The sequence below is a fragment of the Accipiter gentilis genome, chromosome 1, assembly GCF_929443795.1.
Source record: "Accipiter gentilis chromosome 1, bAccGen1.1, whole genome shotgun sequence".
In the NCBI taxonomy this organism is placed as follows: Eukaryota; Metazoa; Chordata; class Aves; order Accipitriformes; family Accipitridae; genus Astur; species Astur gentilis.
In genome coordinates, this window is record NC_064880.1 from 43,185,988 (window position 1) to 43,207,869 (window position 21,882).

The 21,882-nt window shown below is 40.3% G+C and overlaps 1 protein-coding gene across 9 annotated transcripts in view; it reads right to left on the reverse strand.

Moving 5' to 3' along the window:
- The window catches only part of MYLK (myosin light chain kinase), a 222,486-nt gene that overhangs the window by 93,310 nt on the left and 107,294 nt on the right, over positions 1–21,882 (reverse strand). For 8 of the 9 annotated variants that reach the window (XM_049803960.1, XM_049803987.1, XM_049803977.1 and 5 more), the window contains 3 exons: positions 20,980–21,183; positions 19,697–19,831; positions 11,938–12,090 (listed from right to left, as the gene is read on the reverse strand). In XM_049803960.1, coding sequence (XP_049659917.1) covers positions 11,938–12,090; positions 19,697–19,831; positions 20,980–21,183 — 492 coding nt within the window. The remainder of the gene's footprint in view (positions 1–11,937; positions 12,091–19,696; positions 19,832–20,979; positions 21,184–21,882) is intronic. The other variant, XM_049803942.1, reaches the window with a different exon arrangement.

The following is a 21,882-nucleotide window of genomic DNA, read 5'->3' on the forward strand; positions in this document are numbered from 1 at the left end:
GTTAACCTACTACAAATCAATTGTACAACACACATGTACCAGTTTAACTGTAAGTATGCAACCAACTATTTACCTTCTAAGGTAAAAGATATAGATAATCCTATACACTCAGAGAGAAGGAAAAACAGAATCCATAACTGCACTGCGGCATTTCCATTCCCAGATTTACTGTTGAAACTGGAGTGAAGAAGAAAATCCAGATCAGGATGCAAACTTTAAGGTTTCCAAAGACCGGACCTGGGTTTTACCTAGCCTGTAGTCAAAACAGTGGACGTTTTATGGGCATCGGCTATTCTAGTAAATTTTCTTGTTCATTTGCCTACCCAGGTGTACTGAAGATTTTTTTAATGCGAGCTGCAGAATGCTGACATCTCCTGCTGAAATATCAGGACTTCAGCATGTTCAACACTGCACAGAATCACACAATAATTGAGTTCGGAAGGGACCTCTATAGAGATCGTCTAGTCCAGCCCCCGGCTCAAGCAGGGTCAGCTACGGCACTGCACATACACAACTTCAATGCAATAACTAAGGGCTACAACTGGTTACAAGTCAAGGACATGCAAAGAATAGGGCTTGCTGCCTTACGTTCAGAACACTGCAAACAACTTGCAGTGTTTAGTCTTATAAGAGATTTAATTATACTTGAGGAATCTGTTTGCCAGAATCATGTGGTTAACTGCCAAATAGTGCCTAGTCTGAGCCGTGCGAAAGGACTGCCTCAGCAACATTTACCATTTATGGTGTTTAAATATCATTTTGGCTCAGAGGCTAATAAATCAACTGAGCTGAGGAGAATGCTTAACTCAAAAAGCTCTGTGTGTGAGCAAGCTCAGAGAGAGAAGTAGCAGATTCCACTAAAGTCTCTCAAAGACAGACTCAGGTTCACACACAGATTTTGATCTTGAAAAGTTTCACCTCTCCAAATATTTTCAATGTAAATAAATCCAGCTCTTATCAGATCTCATGTTAACAATGCTATGAACTCAAAAAATAACATTTTATAAGGCAGAAAATTGATATTAGGATACTCATCTCATCTGTCTTTCTTCCTGTAAAGTATTTTTCTGCCTCAGGCCTGCAGTGATATGGTCAAAATATTTTCTGCAAGTTTTCCAAGAATTCCAAACTTGATTTATACTGGCATAAAAAAAAATATGAGACCTCTATGTTCTTGAGATATCTAGGGACATTTTTGCTTTATTAAAGATCTCAGGTTGGTATGCCATTTTGCAAACTTAGGTCATGAGAACTAGATGTTTAATGACCTGGTAGTGTTCTTTACACATCTACCTCCCATCATTTATTTCTGCCGTTATAATCTGGTTTTGTAAATGGAAGGCGAGATTTAAATATCCTTGGGAGATGCTTTCACTGAAGAGCTGGGCCAAGTTATAGTCTGGATGTTGTGCCTTGCATTACACAGAAAAAACTGTTAACCCAAGACCGACAATGCCCTAAGCCTATACTAGTCAGGGTGGTTAGCAATATACAAAGGAGGCCGAGTTCCACTTTATCCAGTCTGGCAGTCTACTTATTTTACTGCAGGCTAGTCTTCCAGCCCTGTCCTGCAGCTCCATGTATGATCCTTCTTTCCCGAGTCTTTCGGTCTGTATGGGATATCACCAAGTTATCAGCATTTTAACATCTGTTTTGTCTACTCAGCTTGTTCTGCAACCCACAGCATTTGAAAGAGATGCCACCCCAGAAATCCCACTATGAAAAGGCTGACTATACCAGTAAGAATTATGATTTAGGAGAAACAGTCAAAATAGAATAGAATAGACTATTTCAGTTGGAAGAAACTTAAAACAAACATCTAGTCCAACTGCCTGACCAATTCAAAGCTGACCAAAAGTTAAAGCATGTTATTAAGGGCATTGTCCAAATGCCTCTTAAACACTGACAGGCTTGGGGCATCGACCACCTCTCTAGGAAGCCTGTTCCAGTGTTTGGCCACCCTCTCAGTAAAGAAATGCTTCCTAATGTCCAGCCTAAACCTCCCCTGGCACAGCTTTGAACCATTCCCACGTGTCCTACCACTGGATCCGAGGGAGAAGAGATCCGCAACTCCCTCTCCACTCCCCCCCTCCTCAGGAAAAGTCTCCTTTGGGGTGCAGGGGACAGACATACAAAGTAGCCAGCTGAGTTCACTGCAGATCACTTTGCAGTCAGCAGACCAAATTCCTCAGCGGCGGTCTCACTGGAAGTTTTTGTAACTGAAGTGGTATTTGCTTTTGCCTTCAGAACTGTCTGCCTTATTAATGACTAACCCTGTTTGCAAGTTATTTACATCAAGTAATCCCTCTTTTGTCACTGCCACAGACAGCAACTCCATGGAAGGCCTGAGAACTCGTATACCTACCAAATGCATTTATAAGGCAGCTCAGCTGTCCATCTGCTAACAAATTCCCCAGCATTAGATACCAGTCTGACATGGAGAACTGCAGAAATGGTGCTTCATATGTGCTAGATCAAGCCAGCTTAGATCCACAGTGAAAACGTGCATACTGCTGAGGCAGAATTTCACCTTCACATGTACAGTCTCAATTTTTTGTGCGGCTGCCCAGGTAGAATTTAACTGCAGTGTATTATGATGTATAGAGATACCACTTCCACTAGAAAAAAACGTGGGCTGTGCATGAGCTGAAATGCAATGGAAGCGCAATAGGAACAGGCAGTCATATTAAAGCACAAGTGTTCATGAGAATGCCACTGATACGAAGAGTTACAGCCCCTTCAGAGCTTTCCTCGTCTGGCAAATCCACACTGGCAACAGAATAGTTACCTGTGGTAATATTGAAATAGTTCTGCTCACTCTGTTGAGTGAATAATCAGAAGGATAATGTACTACGCATGCTTTTAAGGAACCCCTCAGATAAGGCAAGTAAGACTCAGCTTGAGAGCAAGGAAACATTGGAAGTTAGACTAATATAAAGGGAAAAAAAAAAAAGAAAAGAAAAAACTAGCAACATTGTATTTCTGGGTAAAAGTTGGTGTCAGAAAGGAATTTTAAAGCAAGGCTTGTTTGGCATTTAAGTCCAGAAAAGATAAGGTAGTTCTAGTATGGCATTGTTTGTGGTCAGTTGTCTTGTCTTGATGAATTTCTATTAAAAATCTCTCAAACTAAGACATTACCTGGGGGGGGGGTGGGGGGGGGGGGGGGGGGGGGGTGTGTGAAGGCAAAGTCTGTATTATGTGGACCAGCAGTCAAGGCTTGACTAAAATGAAGCTGCATGGAAACACCTCCAGCAGTATACAGATATACAAAGTTCCTGCCCTCTGTTCCTTTACTCAACTGCAAAGTAATGACCTGCTCATTAAGACTCACACTGTAACCTGTATTAAGGTGCTTAGACATATCTGCATTACTCATTTTTCCAGTCTGTAAAATAGAAACCTTATTCTTCCAAAAGTGAGGTATCACTGCTTGACAAAATTACATCTCAATAAGTGCTAAAGCAGGTGTTAAGAGTGATGTATCTGCCTAGTTAGATGTCTTTTCTATCCCAAATGTACATACAGCACATTCTGTTATGTTGCTTCTGTTATGTGGACATTTTTGCCTTTTAGGGCAAAAGAACTGCGTAGGCTTGTAGAACTAGTAAGGACAAGGCAGGACCTGCTAAATTTCAGCATGGGGGCCCTGTGTTTGTTTTTTTAGCTTTTTTTTTCAGTTTGGTTAGCCATACTAACCTAGGGACTCTACAATGCAACCCAGTTAGATGCTTGAACAACACACTATTAACTTTGTAAGACTAAACTGAAGAAACATACCTTCAAGAACTTGTCATCCTTACTTGGCTCTCTATACACCAGCTCATGATTATGAAATTTTCCGATTTCTCTTTAGTCACCTAACTCAAAGACAGATGCTTCCCTTAGGCAAACCCATCCCCTCTTTTCCTTGCTTGGACGTTCCTTTCCTACAACCCTACTTCTCCTCCTTTATATGCTGTTCATAAAGCAATTCTTTAATTCTCACCCTCACCGCTCTTCTTTTTCTGCTGATGCTGAATATCCCTTGCCTATACACTCACAACTATTCTCTGTGGTTCTACCATTTCCCTACACTTTTGATAATGGTATTCTCAAAAATATTTATACTGAGAAGAAACATGCACATCACCCTGCTCTCAAACCAATCCCTTTAGTTCACCAAGACCTTTGATTAAAAGCCATTTCATAATTATTATTTTGTGAGACCCTGACATCCTCTGCTTTTCTGTAAGCATTGGCCATGCTTGTCTGCTTATGCAAGAATCTTTCTTCTGTAAGTGAAACTTCCATGAGATTTTTGCACTGGAGCATATATATGTTTGTTTGTGTATATGTTTTACATCAGCTGATAATGCAAGGTACTCAACCAGCTTCTAAACACTGTCAACACGTCTGCTCCCAAATCCAAGAGAAATTAATAGAAAGGGACAAAACTCACACTAACAGAAATGCTAATTATCTTAAAAAAAAAAGTAAAAAAAAGTAGGCACAGGTATATCATTAAACTCTGCCTTGCTGCCTCTATAATTTTAATTCTAACATTGAGAAACAACTTGCTGAAAGAAGTATTTCACTTTTTGATTTGTAGTTTAAAGGCAAACATCAATCCTACAGGTACTCTTCCATTTACAGGTAATCTTCCGTTTTCCACTCTGCCTTAGTAAGAGGCACTGGAAATGAAAAGCTTAGATGTTAAAACAGGTCACTTCTAGCAGTTAGTTAGCCATTTTACCTGTGATGTCATGTTTTTTAATTGTTACATAGCCATTCTACAGACTAAATTTCTCTTTGGTAGCTACTCCATCTGATGTATCATGACTGATGGTACACAAGTGACTAAAACATACATTTGCTCTTTGTTATTTCTTTAGCAATATTTGCACAACAGGACAGTGTTTTGATAAATTCAGGTTAATCTAGTAGTCATGGAAAGGAAGCTCAGTGAAGCTAGGTTGGAATTCAATTCATAGAAGTAACATAAGCTGGGTAAATTCATAACTACACAAGAAAAGGAGCAAAAAGGCCAGAAAATGAATGCAGACAGAAATGATGCTTAGTGTCAGAAACCAAGTCCATTTTCCTCCAGAAAAACACATACTACATCCAACTCTCAGATGCTTTTGGACTGATTTTTGGTGATTAATTCTGATTAGGGTTTCCTCCCATCCTACAGCTTGCCTACCTCAAATCTACCTGCACAACAGTCATTTCTGGAGGGTTTTATAAATTGAGCTAATCCTATGAGACAGTTTGATGACTGACTGAGTTCCCATTAGCTAAGCCACATCACATCAGCTGCTCTTGGAAACATTCTTTGGGGTAACATGATGCCCATACTTTCAAAATAACTCAGGCATAGACTCAGTTAACAGGTTTTATATGTATTTTGAGGACTTCCACTTTTCAGCTGAAACTTAGAGCATTATAGAATTTGGCAATCCATGTTGGGACACTCTGCCCTTTGGGCAATGCAGGGCCATTCCCAAGACTGTTATAATAACCATCTGTTTTCTGTCATTCTGGTACATAATAGCTTAATATTCATAGTATTTGATCACTTCACAGTTGAGAAGACCATCAGATGTAGGGATGGGGTTTTTTTCTTCTTTCTTTTCTTTTTAAGTCTAACATTTTTTTCCTGTCAGCATCTCATCTTTGTTTTTAATTTGTAAGAAATATTAATATAATTCCTGCCATTTAACTTTTGCTCATTCTGCAAGCACTCATCCCACATTTGCATCCAAATTTGGTTCCCCTTTTACTGGAAATTATTTATATCAAGAAACTGTCTTTAGAGAACATTGTTCATATTGATGGCACAAATCCTATATCATTAAAAGCTTCCACACATGTTTTGCCTTTGTCCTTCATTTTTGGTCTCTAGCCAGCATTGTGTTTCATGTTTGGTCCCGAGGTGCTGAAAGAAGGCAATTAAAAAAAAAAAAAAAAAAAAGCTTAGACTTACAAGGATTACAGCTGTTAGTGACCCATACAGAGTGCTGGACTGAGAACTTTGGGACACTCTTGAAAGCACTGAAACAGAGTTTCTTTGATGCTCATGACAGCTTATCTCTGACCTTTCAATACAGTAACAAAACCCCCTTCCCTGTCACTTAGTGCTCTGAAACCAATTCTTACATAGCCAAGTGGTTCCACCAGGCTACCGATCTGGAATACCTTTTGACATTTAACAAGACTAGACTTGTATATTTTGGAAAGTCTTCTATAGTCCTTTATATTTATGTTACGCTTGAAATACAGCAAAATGCTTTCAAATAAATAGTGATTTTGAAAAGCTGTCACAAATATTTCATCACTGTAGGCAAGTAAGACATCATACTTTGTTTACCTTAGGCAGAATATATATCTCAGGGAAACAAAGCTGTAGCCTCTCAATTAAATTTCCAAAGAGAGGCTGCTTATTGCAGTGATAACCTTCTTTAAAAGATTAATGTCTAAGAGAGGTCATTCTGAGAGAGAAAGAAAAAACAACCCACAACCTAAATACAGCATCTTTCATGACTGGAAGAAAAGACTCCTACCTGAAAACCTTTCTTCTACCTGGTTATATTTTATGGTCCCACTCACACCAGATGGAAGAGTGACAGGAACAAAGCGAACTGGTTTTCCAGAAAGCATCTCCCTTCACTGCTCTGATAAATGGTTGCAGCAGGGACTCTGACAGGCTTTCAGGTGACTCTAATCTGCTCGTCCAATGATCAATGAATGACTACAGTAATCGGATTGTAAGGGCTACAGGCTTCCCAACATAGACACTTGTGCTGGGGAGGCTGCATTAAAAAAAAAAAAAAAAAAAAAGCGCGAACAGAAAGTGGTGGGGGAGAAAAGGGAACAGATGTGAAGTCAGGAAAGTGCACTGCTGGCAGGGAGGGAGAAATGAGGTCAAGAGCTAATGAGCAGGAGCAGCAGCATTTGCTGAATAGTGTTTGCTCATCAAGGGAGGCAGTATTAGGCCTCTATTCAAAAAAGCAGTGTGCAGAAGACAAGCATCAGCAAAATGGGCGACTGCAGAGCATTACAGCCCACAAAAGTACCCTGGCTGCAAGCCTGTGCTGCTGCTATCACTACCAATGCTTCCTGCCCTCCCTCTTGGAATCAAACAGTGATGCTGGGAGGAGGCTAGAGAACTCTCAAGGAGCCAGCAGTGGGTCAGATATTTTGTCACCTCCTGCAGAACTGCGAGAGAGGACATTCTCCTAGGAGTCAGCCCTCATGTAACAAGCACTCCAGCTTGATACGATACCTAGAGAAAGCTGGAAAAAGGAACTAGCTGCCTCTCTTACACACAGAGTCTGTTTGCAAAAGAGCAAAAGCTTCCTACACACAATTTTAATTTGGAGTGGCACAACAGTAGACTGAGCCTATCCTATGGCCCATCCCTATTTCCGCTCTCCTTCCAGCCTGTAATCTTGTGTAGTACACCCAGGAATTGGTGTGAATGTCAGGTGGTTAAATACCAATTTGACACATCTTTTCTACAGGTGGATCTGACCTATAAATCCTTGTCAGTGATTAGTTAACTGATAGAGACAACCACATATCAGAATGCTTATCTTGGGTATGAGGCAGACCTGAAGAACAGTCACTATGCCTGGGAGCTGGCCTTACCTTCCAACTATACCAGTTATTACCACTAGTTGCCTTGCCTTATACTCTGATTGTCACAGCTAGAGCAAAGCACTGACACTGACTTACTATATAGCTACATCCAAAGTCAATTAACTTCTACTCACCCCAGTTTCCTATTCGTAAAAAAATGGTGAAAATGTTCAGCCACCCTGATAAAAGCTGATTAATATTAATATTCAACTTCACTATCTACAGTCACCATCAGTATATAATTGCTGTGTATTTCAGGTGACTTGAATGTACCCTGCATATTCCTGTTAAGGAGCTGGGGGTTTTTTTGGTTTGGTTTGGTTTTGTTTTTTAAATGGGATGCCCGGTGTATTTAAGAAATGGCTTGCATACTTATTTTCATATTACAAAACAATGTGAAAATTGTAATATTAAATGGGAATACCAACTGAATTGCCTAGCTTGCATATACAATAACAGAAACAACTCAGTCATGTAGACATTGTTTAAAAACTTTTAAAAAAAAATTGTACATCAGCCCCAAAGCCTCCCAAATTCTTATTTTCCTTTGTATAGAAAATGATGCATAAGTTTAAAGGAAAAAATTCTAACAGTTGCAGAGCAGCAAATGGTACCATTTTAGGAACATCTGTCATTGAATGTTTGAGTAACCTGGACCATGTTTCTCACCTCTCAGGTTTTCTTGCATTAGACTAATTAATCTAGCATTTTATTCAGTGCACCCCACTCACTGGAGAGTTCAGTCAGAAAAATTTCTCATGGTGAAGACATTTGTTAAGCTGTTTTTTCAAAGAAGTGCTGATCATTCCCTGTAGTTCATCTCTACCTGTATTTCAGCTGTAAGGAACCACTGTCACAGGGAAGACAGCTGTCAGGATTCAATTTAGTCTACTTAGTCCTTTACAAAGCCAAAATTAGCTTCACCTTGATTAACTTAGTTTCTCCACAGACTATCTGATGGATATATCCCAATTTACTCAGCTTTCAGATCACTTAAGTAAGTGATCTGAAGTTGTTATTTTCTTGTCTTAAAGAAGCAGAAGACTGACTATTTTGCATTTTTTAAGACCATTGCATTTCTTATGCCCCATCCATATGAAGTGTGGGACTTTTTTGACACAGTGCCAAAAGCCTCCTACAAACAGCTAAGTACCTTCAGCATTTTTCATACAAAACTGAGGAAGGACTAAGGTTGCTCAGCACTAGGCAGAATTTATCCTGCTTAATAATAAGGAAGCAAAAGAACCATAAATGAATCCGAGACCGATGACTTAGAAGGAATGCTATGCCACAACAAGCCTAGCTAGTTATCCAGGGCCCAATGCAAAGCATATTGAAAGTACTACAGAAAATGCTCCCCTTGTGTTTAATAGGACTTGGAGCAAAGGGCCTTTAAAATGTTGTTTCCTACAATAATCCCACAAAAGGAAACTTCCTTTGAGAAAAAACAAAGCAACAGATCTTCTAAAGGACAAAGAATGCACAAAAGTTGATCACAAAATATAGTGTGTGGCCAGATAACACCTGTAACCTACTAGCAGGTTTAAGTATTATCTTGTATTATAATTCAAACATGAGGCTTATGTTGTGGTTGGTTGGTTTTTTCCTTTGAACAGTTTGTCACTGACTATCCTTGCTGCCAGTATGGGACTTTTTTGCATTATCTGTGAGTTTAATTTAATTTAGAAGGTGGAGATTTTTGCCTTTGAAAATAAAATCGAGTTTTACTGTTAAGACTGATAAGTCACTCCAGGTAATTTCCCCAGTGATCACAGCAGATATGCTCCTCACTGCATTAGAACAGCAAAGCCAAAAATGGCAATATGAAGTGAAATGTAGACCCAGACGGACTCAGAGACGTGTCCAAGGACCACAGTAGCAAGTTAAGGAAAAGCTGAATTCTGACACTGGTCTGATACTGATGATAGGCCAAGACCATCCATTCCTTCTTAGATTAAATACAAATTACTTTTCACATACGAAAGGAAAGTATTTCTCTAGCAATGAATGAACAAACTGAGCACTGCATGAAATGTGAAAACCTTAAATTATCTTGGAGACAAAAAACAACTGGAGAGAGATGGGTTACAATTCAGAAACAGTTTTTACACACTTTATTCCAAAAATCAATGTCTGGTCAGGAGAGGATTTTTGAAGTTTTCTCTCTTTCTGCACGTACACTGATTTCCTGCTGTAATCTGTCTGCAAAAGCTGAGAGTTTAGAGAAGCCTTAGCAGCAGCATTCAGAGTCTCAGAGAACTCTAATGCCAATAAGCATTTGCTAGAGGGTCTGATGGAAAAAAATATATGAACAGATAAGAGATTTGGAAATCACGATTTTAAATTTGGTACTATTTTTGGCAGGCAAATCCACATTGATCTGAGTCTTGGGGAAAATTAGTGTAATCCTCATGGTAACAGGGACATAATGAGTTTTAGGGAGGAAGTGGAGGGGACAGCTAAAGCTGTAAAAATGTTGAACATGTGGCTTTACAGCCTGTCACACATGTTCCTAATTCTGCTCTTGTTCTTCCCCCCACACTCCATGACTCCCAGAAAATGGAATGGGATGCAAAAGAGAGGAACTAACTCCTTATAATAGTGGCAATGCAGCTTTCCAGCCCCAGACTGGCTAATGTACAGGAGGAATCCAACTCAGTGCAACAGTGACTACATAGCCTGAAATAGCTCAGCAGAGTACACAAGCCTAGGGAAAGGCTAGGTCACTGTTGCTCCCATGTTAGCATTGTATGTCAAGCCTAAAATAACTAAGAAATGGTTAGTAAGAGAGGGGCTGTCTTTATGGTTTCTGCACCCCAGTGAAGAATCACAGCAGGTTCCGTGTCAAAGATAGCTCCCTTGAGGTGGAGCGCTCTTGGTTGGCCCTTAGCTAATACTGATGAAATGCTTCAGGGAAATTATAAATGACAGCTTTGAGAACAGATTAGTTTCAGGCTTATTTTAAATCAATGTTTTCCTACTTTGTTCCTTTTTTCGGGGCGGGGAGGCAGGGAGGGGATGACTGCATTTCCAATTTGGTAATCAAGAAATTAACTCATAGGTTTACCAGAATTACTTTGTTTTCATTTTAAGCTTGTCTAGGGTTTTAAGTGGATTCATACAGACAGAATAGGGGCAGCCATAACAGTAAAATGCTGTAGACAAATACCACAGAACATTGGTAAACAAAGACAAATCTTGGGATCCCAGGGTTCAGGGTACATTTCCCACCAAGCTGCGTGTACAAATTTGGCACAGCTATTATTTGGTCATAGACAAATGGAATAGTTTCCTTGGCAGCTGTCACTCAGCAGTCTGTTGGACAGGCAGTGCTAAACTATTATAAATTTGGGAAAAAAATCATTTGCAGACAACAAATACTAAATACAGGCTTGATTGTAGAGGGAGGGGGAGTCTGAGGGAGGGGGACTGTAGAGGCAGGGGGCTGATCGCCTCTAGGCCATAAAACGAAACACCTGTGAGATTATAAGAATAAAGACCATAATACTGATTGATACTACCTCACTGTTCAATTTATCCATGGGATTCTGTCATCTCTTTCTTTGTTGCAATCTCTAGTCTTTTAGACTGTGTTTGTTCAAATCCTAGTGCAGAATTATGGCTTTCATGGACAAATCAGCTACATCAAATCAGCACTGAGGGTATCAAATTATTGATATTTGCAGAGAGGGTGCTCTCTGATTTCAGAGACAACATATCACCTCACTTGCTTACTACCATGTTCTTCTGGTACTTTCACTACCAAAATTCTGCTTATTTAGAGATATACTGCTCCCAATTAACTGACAGATACCTCTTCAGAATTATCTCTGATAAATCCTGGTAGTAGAACAAGAATATTGGCATTTGCTATCATAACTGCAGTCCCTAGCACTGGTCTCTGTGCTCTGCCTTTCAAGAGAAAGGAGTAACATCTGCCTCCTCACCATAACACTGTCTGCCTGATAAGTGATACAGGTGATACTGCACTTACTGTTTCAGCAGTGACAGTCCTTTCCTACATAGGTACACCTCTTCAAAAACACCCTTACTGCTCTGTACCACACTAAGCCCTTCTTGTTAAGGTCAGAGCATTAATACCCTTTTCTGAAATATGCATATTACTTTACATTTCACAGTCCTTAAGCACTTAAGTTGCACACACCTCCAAGGGGGAGAAAAGGTACCCAGCTGACAACAGCTTAGAAAAAACATGGGATCCACGTATAACCAACTCTGTTAAGGAGCCAAGATTTTTATTTTTTTTTAATTATAGTTGATATCCTTGCAGTAATTACAGCAGGCTAAGATATTCACCTTTGACTGTGACCTGAGCACTGCAAGATGCCTGTCCTGTGTTGTTTTCAGCCAGACAGGTATAAATGCCATCATCTTCTGGTAGGGCATCTTGGACAGTCAATTTTGCAACTCCATCTTCAAAGGTGGAATGGGCATACTGAATTGGCTGGTCTGTAGACAGAAAGGAAGAGAATTGTCTTAATACATGAGCCATAAGTTTCAAAAGCACTTCTTGTTTTCAGTGAAATCTGGATGCCTAATGCCAGCCAGTATATTAAAGTGCAGAGCCAAATCCTGCTTTCTGGTGCACAGCCACTGCTCTCTAGTGACTACAAACAGCAGCATCCCAGGCACAAAGCAGAATATAGTTGCCAGACAAATCTCACCCTTAGGTTCACCGGGTGCTACCTTGAATAGCAGCAAGAGGAGAAAAGGTTTATCTTTGTATTTTGAATAGATTCACTTTCAGGTGGATAAGGAAAGAAATGTCTTCTACGTTTGCTTCAGACATTGTCTCCATCTTTTACTTTGCCTGAAACTAGACATTAGTCTTACTGTCTAGAGGTGCAAAGCCTGTTGGACATGGAGAAGCACTTGAAGACATCCATCAAGTACTCTGTAATGGAAGACATTCCAAGAGAGACAGCAAAATCTATGATGGAGCCAAGAAGCTGATTTACACAAGCAGTTTACACAATCTACACTACAGTATGTATAGTCCGATAACAGACAGGTACAGGTTGATCTGTGGTGATGTGACTATTAAAGAAGCTCATTTTAAGAAGCTGGTTCCTTGAATTTGTTTGGAACAAGCTTAAATGTTAGTGTAGGCTGGTTAAAGTTGCCTTGCTATTGTTTCAGGAACTGTCATCAATCTCAGCCTTACTTTCTGAAATGCTTCTGCAATCTGTTTTCCCAATATTAAATAGTTTCCACTAATGGCTCATCATTGGTTGCTTTCCCAGCGTATGCAATGCTTAAGAGAGCCTAATATCTGTGCATAAACATCATGCTGGAAAAAAAAATTAGGGTCATCTAAGAGAAGAGGGTGAAACTTCAGAGAAATTGCGCAGGACTGAGTCAAATACATCTGTCACTTGGGAAATGATGGTAAAAAGGAAAGATCAAAATTGATTTCATTGCCAAAATAATTTTAAAAGATTAGGACAAAAGCTCTGGGATTTCTAAGAACCAGCTCTGCACTATGAGCAGGATAAAATAAACAATGGGACAGATTTTTCTCTCATCTCTGATTTTCAACACTAGCAAACTCAGAAGACAGTCATTATATATGCACTACCTACCTGCATAGGAAGTTTCATTCTGAAATACAAACATATGCCAAAATTAGCATGATCCAATACTTACATATATTATAAAATGGGGTAGATGATGTTGTTCCTTTACTTATCTTATAAGACATCTGTTTGTTAAGTTAGCAAATTTTCTACCACATTAAAAACTGGGGTGAACATTAATCAACTGCCCGGAAGACTCCAATTTTAGAATAGAAACACAGAATTATAGAATCATAGGATGGTTTGGGAGAACATTAAAGATAACCTACTTCCAACCCCCCTGCCATGGGCAGGGACACCTTCCACTAGACCAGGTTGCTCAAAGCCCCATCCAACCTGGCCTGGAACACTGCCAGTCATCCACAACCTCTCTGGGCAACCTGTGCCAGTGCCTCACCACCCTCACAGTGAAGAACTTCTTCCTTATATCTAATCTAAATCTACCTCTTTCAGTGTAAAACCATTACCCCTTGCCCTACCACGACATGCCCTTGTAAAAAGTCTCTCTCCAGCTTTCCTGTAGGCCCCCTTTAGGTACTGGAAGGCTGCTATAAAGTCTCTCCTGAGCCTTCTTGTCTCCAGGCTGAACAATCCCAACTCCCTCAGCCTGTCTTCATAGGAGAGGTGCTCCAGCCCCCAGTCATCTTCATTGCCCTCCTTTGGACCTGCTTGAGCAGGAGGCCCCAGAGCTGAACACAGTACTCCAGGTGGGGTCTCACAAGAGCGGAGTAGAAGGGGAGAATCACCTGCTGGTCACACTTCTTTTGATGCAGCCCAGGATATGGCTGGCTTTCTGGGCTACAAACGCACATTGCCAGGTCAAGCTGAGTTTCTCAGCAACCAACACCCCCAAGTCCTTCTCCTCGGGGCTCCTCTCAATCCATTCTCTGCCCAGCTTGTATTTGTGCTTAGGATTGCCCCGATCCATGTGCACATGGCCTTGTTGAACTTCATGAGGTTTGCACGGGCCCACCTCTCAAGCCTGTCAAGGTCCCTCTGGATGGCATCCCTTCCCTCCAGCGTGTCGACCGCACCACACAGCTTGGTGTCATCAGCAAACTTGCTGTCCATCCCACTGTCCATGGTGCCAACAAAGATGTTAAACAGCGCTGGTCCCAATATTGGCCCCTGAGGAACGCCACTTGTCCCAGGTCTCCATTGGACATTGAGCTGTTGACAGCAACTCTTTCAGTGTGACCGTCCAGCTGATTCCTTATCCACCAAGTGGTCCATCCATCAAATCCATGTCTCTCTAATTTAGAGATAAGGATGCCGTGCAAGAGAGTGTCAACTGCTTTGCACAAGTCCATGTAGATGACGTCTGTTGCTCTTCCCTTATCCACCAATGCTGTAACCGTGTCATAGAAGGCCACCAAATTTGTCAGGCACAATTTGCCCTTAGTGAAGCCGTGTTGGCTGTCACCAATCACTTCCTTATTTTCCATGTGCCCTAGCATAGTTTCCAGGAGGATCTGCTCCATGATCTTGCTGGGCACGGATGTGAGACTGAGTGGCCTGTAGTTCCCTGGGTTTTCCTTTTTTCCCTTTTTAAAAATGGGGGTTATGTTTCTGCTTTTCCAGTCAGTGGGAACTTCCCTGGACTGCCATGACTTCTCAAATATGATGGATAGTGGCTTAGACACTTCATCCACCAGTTCCCTCAGGACCCACAGATGCATCTCATCAGGTCCCACGGACTTGTGCACCTTCAGGTACCTTAGAAGGTCTCGAACCTGATCTTCTCTTACAGTGGACGGTTCTTCATTCTCCCAGTCCCTGTCTTTGCCTTCTGCGACTTGGGCAGTGTGGCTGGAGCATTTGCCGTTGAAGACTGAGGCAAAAAAGTCATTAAGTACCTCAGCCTTCTCCATGTCCTAGGTAACCAGGTCTCCCATTTCCTTTTGGAGAGGGCCCACATTTTCTCTAGTCTTCCTTTTATCACCAACGTACCTATAGAAGCTTTTCTTGTTGCCCTTGACGTCCCCAGCCAGATTTAATAATAAACTCTCTCCACCTTCATCACAGGTCACACATTCTTATTACCTGTTCCTTTGAGCTCCCTTTCACTCAGTTACACACAGACTGTTGTAACTATTAGGTCCAATCACATATTTTTTGCATGTGTGAATAACATTACATTCAAATATGTACACGTAGAGCTAAAGCCCAAGCAGACAAAGCTTTCTGTAAGAGGACATGGGGACTGGACTGCCTTCCTGGTCTGACTGTAGAATATCTAACCTGACAGGGATCCTGTCTGGGATTCTGACACTGAAACTATTAATGGTGCCTAATGATGCTATGATGATAACCATATCAGAATTGCACTCAGGATAAAAGCTGCATCATCAAAACCAGAACAATGCCTTTTTATTTCTGTTGTAAATAAGCCAATGAATAGGGTAAGTGTTCTATGTGGAAAAAAGAAAATGTGGTCTCCTTCATCGTGTCCTCAAATTTTGTCAGGGAATCCTCTTTTTCAGTCCAGCTCCCAACAAGACTGTGACTATTTTTTAGCACTATTCACACAATAGTGAATTCACTTACAGAACAGTCTTTTCATCAGACACCAAAAAACAAACACAAGTATATCAGCCCTGAGGAATAACCTGCAGCAAGTTTCTAAGTTATGTCCATTGTACTTATATTTTGAACTAAGAAAAACAACTCTCTCAGTAGTGAAATGTTCCCTTCTCCAGAGGCAGAACAGTCAAATCTCCATGACAGCTTGGCAGCAGGAACAATAACAAAAAATACCTTTCTGCTGGCATGTTATGCCAGAAGAAAGGAAATTTTCCCCTGGCCCATTTATTAAAAGCTTTCTGGACAGACCAGAAAACTATCCTAAAACCAAACACTACTCAGAGAATTGTTATGCTAAAGTCATGGTCATACTGTTTTTTAAATTCAGCAGAAAGAGGTTCAATTCAACTCAGGGAAGAAAAAAGAAAAAAACACATAGAAAGCAGCATGAAAAGGAATATATTTTAAATACAGTCATGTAGGCCTTATTCCTGCAATTTAAAAAGAAATTACCAATAAAGTATTTAAAGAAGCTAAAGTAAATTGCAGTTACATACTGAAGTATTGTGACAGAGAGCACATGTAAAAAGTTACCCATAAGGTTTCAGTGAGGCCAGAACTAAAACACAAGAAGTTTACTTTCAGGGAATTTGCCAGTAAACCAGTGAAAATTCAGAAAGAAACTTAAAATAAAGGGCAGAGTGAGAGCAACAGCACAAAAGAACCATCCTGAAAAAGTTAGAAGAAATCTTTAAATCACTGAAATAGGGAAAAAGTATAAGAAAGAAAATGAAGATGGTAGAGCTGCAGAGAAGAGTAAGAGCTTGAATAAAATCCATAGTTCAGTCAGGTAGCTCTTATTTGTGCAGTCTCTATGAATATGGAAAACCCACTCATCCTCACAGACGCTACGCAGTAATTATAGACAATGCACAGCATACATCATCTATTTTTTGTCTTGGTTGTCCTGAAAGAGAGGTCAATCTATATAACGGCTTGGAAAATGTTTTCAATTCTTATGTCGTCACAGCTGGCAAAAATGCTCAGTATCTAAAGTAGCAGTTGTATGTAACGTACAAGAAGTTATTCCAGTTCTTTTAGTTCTCAGGGGATCACCTCAGAGATCATGGGAAGGCAGATTGGACAGCATACAGGTTGTTCAGTATCAAGGTCTGGCCAGCCTAGGAGTGAGACTGTTCTTCTTTTTTCCTATTTTTTGTTTGTCAAAGCAGCCTTCTGTTCACGTTGCTTATGATGTGATAACTTGGTCTTTACATTCATTATTTCACTGATATATACGTACTTTTCTCACTATTCCTTTCAAAAATTAATTCTAATTTGTTATCATTGTCATGCTTGGAAGACAATTTGCATTTGATATTTTCTTGTGAACTTTACACATCCTGTCCCATATGATTTTTATTTCTGTGGAGTTCTTCAAAAGTGCTATATTTTGAACAGCAGTGTGATTGCTCTCAGCAGATTGCTTTTTTCTCTGCTGCAGCCTATCGGTTGTGAACATAAAAAAACTTTATATTCCAAGCATGGACAGCACATTTCAACACAACTTTTTTTTAAAACAAAAATTTGTCTGCCTGCCTCAAATTATATACTGTGAATATACTGTTTTCTTCATATGGCCAGTTGATGAAAGGCTCTATTATGTCATTTTGCCAAAAGCATTGTTATGTCTGCTTGGAGTAATATTTCAGGATCAGAAACACAACTTTCTCCTTTATCTGATAATGGATATAAATATGAGAAGTTTGTAGTATCTAGCTAGCTCTTTAATAGAAAGGAAATGTTTGCATTCAAATGGATATCACCATAGCCAATTTGATCCTTAGGTAAAATAATGACCCTAGGAGTGTACATGGAATTATTAGCATTAAACAACCGTTTATAATCCATTCAAGTTTGTATCAAAATGGTATATAAACAGTTATGTTTCACAATCAGATACAAGACAGAAAAGCATTAACCTATAGTGGTGTGTTTTAGGAGTCTGGAATGCAAGTAGTGTGCTTATGTCTTTAGAATAATACAAGATGTCCCTAATTTTTATTATTATGATAGTTTCTTGTGCTTCTGTTACTCAGACTCGTCATTGCCTTTTGATTTAAGAGCAGAGTTAATGCACTAGCTTTCACCTACAGAACCCTAATGGTTTGAAACCAAACTATCTGAAAAAACCCCCACCTGCTTTTGCCTCCTTGTGATACTGATCCAATTGCAGTTAGAAGCTTGGATGCAATATAAATATGGTTATACCTGAACAGGGGCAGACTTATCTGAGATTACTGAGAAGAAAGGTCAATGCAGAACAAACAACCTGAAAAAAGGCAGGGGGGCACAGTGCATACTGGAGGCCTACAGAAACATGTTGCTTATTGATCTCTAGGCTGTATTTTTCAGGAGACAATGGTGTTCTGGTTAGCAAAGCAAAAAACGGTTACATCGATGGAGGTGCCTTATCTATGCCTAATGAACTGTAACATAGAAAGTCACCTGAGACAGGAGGTTGCTCTGTATGTGGAAGACAACTGGGTCTACATCATTCAATGACTAAGGGAACCTTTTATGAGTGAGGGGTACCTTTGGAATATGAAGTGACTGACTCTATGGGTTGGTGTTGCTCTTTCAGTGCTGCAAGACACAGTTCTTGCATAGCAAAACAGCGATTCTACTCATATCTGCAAAGGAGGAACTGCAGAGCAGCCTTCACACAGAGAAACAAATTATTTTCAATGGGGGAGTGTCAGAGCCTTTACTCACATGTTTCATGTTGTAAATAAAGCAGTGGCCTTTCTATTCTAGACATGGAACTATTGGAAAGGTGAACAGACAAGGCTGTGGGAACATAGCAGTCTCAAAGTCATGGTTCATTTGCCCTGCCACCTTTTTCAGTTATCCCATTTACTCTGAATAGCTAAAATAAAACAGAGATCATGTGCAAATAATTAATTTTAAAACAATACTGGAGGAAACATCTTTATGGCAAAGTATGCTATTCTTTGTCTTTAAATCTCACACACATACACACAGAGATAGATAGCCTTGAAGAGTCTGCAAAAAAATCAATTCCTCTTCAGGAGTAACAGAGGTGATCAAGGGTTAAGCTGAATACATCTGTCCAGTATTTAATAGATACGGCTTTAAATGGAAAGAACCCTTAGCCAAAATGTCCCTGGATCACTCAAATAATTGGGAATCTAAGCAAAATGCTGAAGTTTGGGCCCAACTGATATTAAGAGGAGACTGTTAAAGAAACTTACATGTTCAGTTGTGTAATCAGGGCAGGGTAGGAGATTATACAGTCCCATAAAAGTAAAAAATATTTTACTTATCCTTTTTCTTAGTCAGCTTTGGGCAAGTGTTAGAATCTCACGGAACACATTTCTAGTAAAGAGGCAACCAAAAAAGTTGTGATTTTAGGATCTGGGGGACATAGCTACTAATGCCAACCATGGCTTGCCCAGCTGATGGAAGGGTGGAATCGGGCATGGGTTTCTGCCCTTATTTTGCTTAGAACTTATTATCCCTGCAAGCAAGATCATGATGCCAATCCGTTACTCTCAGAGCAGAAGCTAGTACCAAAGGAGTGGGGGTAGCACAGGATTCAGCACACAGTAGTAACACAGGTTTTATCACTGCGTGGTGAGAAGCTGTGTTAAACAAAACCGAGGAAACCCATCTGCGTACAATCTTGTCACCAGAGTCCCCTGCTGGAGATACTGGAAAACTGCAATAACACAGAATGCTCAAGAAAGCCACCCTTCGTGCATATTATGTGCATATAAACTGATTTTCTTCAGATATTCTAGTGGATACTGTTACGGTGATTTAGTGTGCTTTGTGCAGTATTCACAGCCTTGCTATGTACTGATCAGAGCAGCATTTGAGACTGTGGATGTAAGTGTGTGCATGCATGTATTGCAGACCAGGGGATTCCTTACCATTGAGAAGCCATGTGATCTGAGGCACAGGTACGCCTCCTACACAGCACTGCAGCACAAAGTCTTGCCCTTCACTCACAGTGCATCCTTTCAAGACACTGGAAAAGCATGGAGCAACCTCTTGAACTTTAGGCCCTTTAAAACCAAAATGAAAACAGTTCCTTTAACCCAAATTGACAAAATTATCTTTACCACTTAGTGATTTTTTCTAGGTATGCTTAGCTGACATGGGTGGGCTAACAGCTTCATCCCATGTAAACAAGAAAAAAAAAAAAGAAAAAAAAAAGAATCAAAACCATGGTGAAATGTTTTATTGGGAAATATAAATCATTTTGAGCAATGGACTAGTATAAAGAAGGGGTTCTTCTATAATCTAAGAGGCAGGTGTTTCCAGCTCTCAAGCTGCATCTTAGGTGGTGGTTTTCTATGCCAGAATCCACCATTTGCAGCCAATCACTAGAAATGTATGCAACAGTACCAGAGAGCTCAGGAAGGCTAATTCTTCTCTCCTCTTGTCTGTCTTCTCCTAGTCCCTCTCCCAAATTTCCCCTGGCTGGCAGTGAAACAGGGTAACTTAAGGATGCAGGTTACAGGTCTCTCATGAGACAGAAAGAGAGTGTCTTGGGTATCCTGGTTTAACCTCAGGCACAGCAAATAGAGGAATGTTGCATAAACATGATCATAGCTCCAGGACAAAACCTAAAACCAGGTGAAAAGATTAGAATTGAGGTTAGGATTTGCTAAGGGGCCAACAAATATTTCAACCAGACCAGTAAGACAGTGCCTTCAAGCTCAAAATAATTTGTCACTGGGAGGTGTACTTGAATTTAGCAGAATGCAATTCTCATTCCTTCACTTTTCTTCTTATCCACTTTACTGCACAGGATTGGTTTGTGCTTGCAAAACATTTCAGATATGCAGTGTCCTATAGAAATGCTAAGCAACTCCAAAAGAACTGAATGCAGAACAACAATAAATCTTTGGCAACCTGTATGAAATACAAGCATTAATAGAAAACGTCAGTGGAGAACAGGCCTCCCTGTGTACAAAACATTCAATGAGATGGTTTTGGCTATACAAACAACAAGAACAAAAGGTCAGAAGGGAAACTGATGCAGAAAATGGCTTGACAGCTATGCCACACCACATTATTCACAGAGCTAGGAATCAGAATTAACCTGCATTGAGAAGTCGCAATAGAAATTTTGTAGCCACCACCTTCTGACAGCTTAGAAAAGCCCAGCCACAGTTTTCAAAGTGCAGATGGGCTCACAAGAACTTACTTCTGACAGTTAACAACCAGCTGGTGGAAGTCTGGCCTTTGGGGTTGAAAGCTGCACAGCTATAAGATCCACTGTCCCCCAAGCAGGCTTTCTTTAACCATAGGCAATGAATTCCATCTTCTTCATATATTTGGACATCCTCTCCAGCTTTAATAGGTTCACCCTCTTTGAACCACTCCACATCTGGTTTTGGTTTCCCTGAAACTAGACAATCAGGTATTTGAATTTTTTATGAACAGGTATTCCCCTTAGCGTAATTCTATTATTTGCTTTAGTGTAAATTAGGTATAATTTACCTAAATACACAAAAGTATTTTCAAATAGACGGTTTGATATTCCTGATCTTCCAAAGCCTCTTGGCTAGTCCATCTTTTAAAATAACAAATATTTGGTAACTTAACCCCCCCCAAGCACTTCTATCTGAAAATTGTTGCTCTAAAAGTCACGGACAAAATGGATGTGATGAGATATTAGAGGAGAAAAAAAGAAATTTCTCCCCATTCCTTCCTACCTTGCTAAGCTGGTTTCTCTGAGCACCTAGCAGTACTTTGCAATCCACGGTACCTACCACTGAGGTTGTTCATTCTGGGACTGTTCAGCCTGGAGAAGAGAAGGCTCAAGGGGGATCTCAACAATGTATATAAATATCTGAAGGGAGGGTGTAAAGAAGACAGAGCCAGGCTCTTTCCTGTGGTGTCCAGTGGTAGGACCAGGGGCAACAAGCACAAACTGAAACACAGGAGGTTCTGTTTGAACATAAACACTTTTTTACAGTAAGGGTTACTAAGCACTGGCACAGGTTGCCCAGAGAGGCACTAGGGACATTCCACTGTAACTTCCCTACAGACGACTTCCCTTGGCATATAAGAGTTTGCACTTTGGGTCCAAAGTCAAATGAAAAGG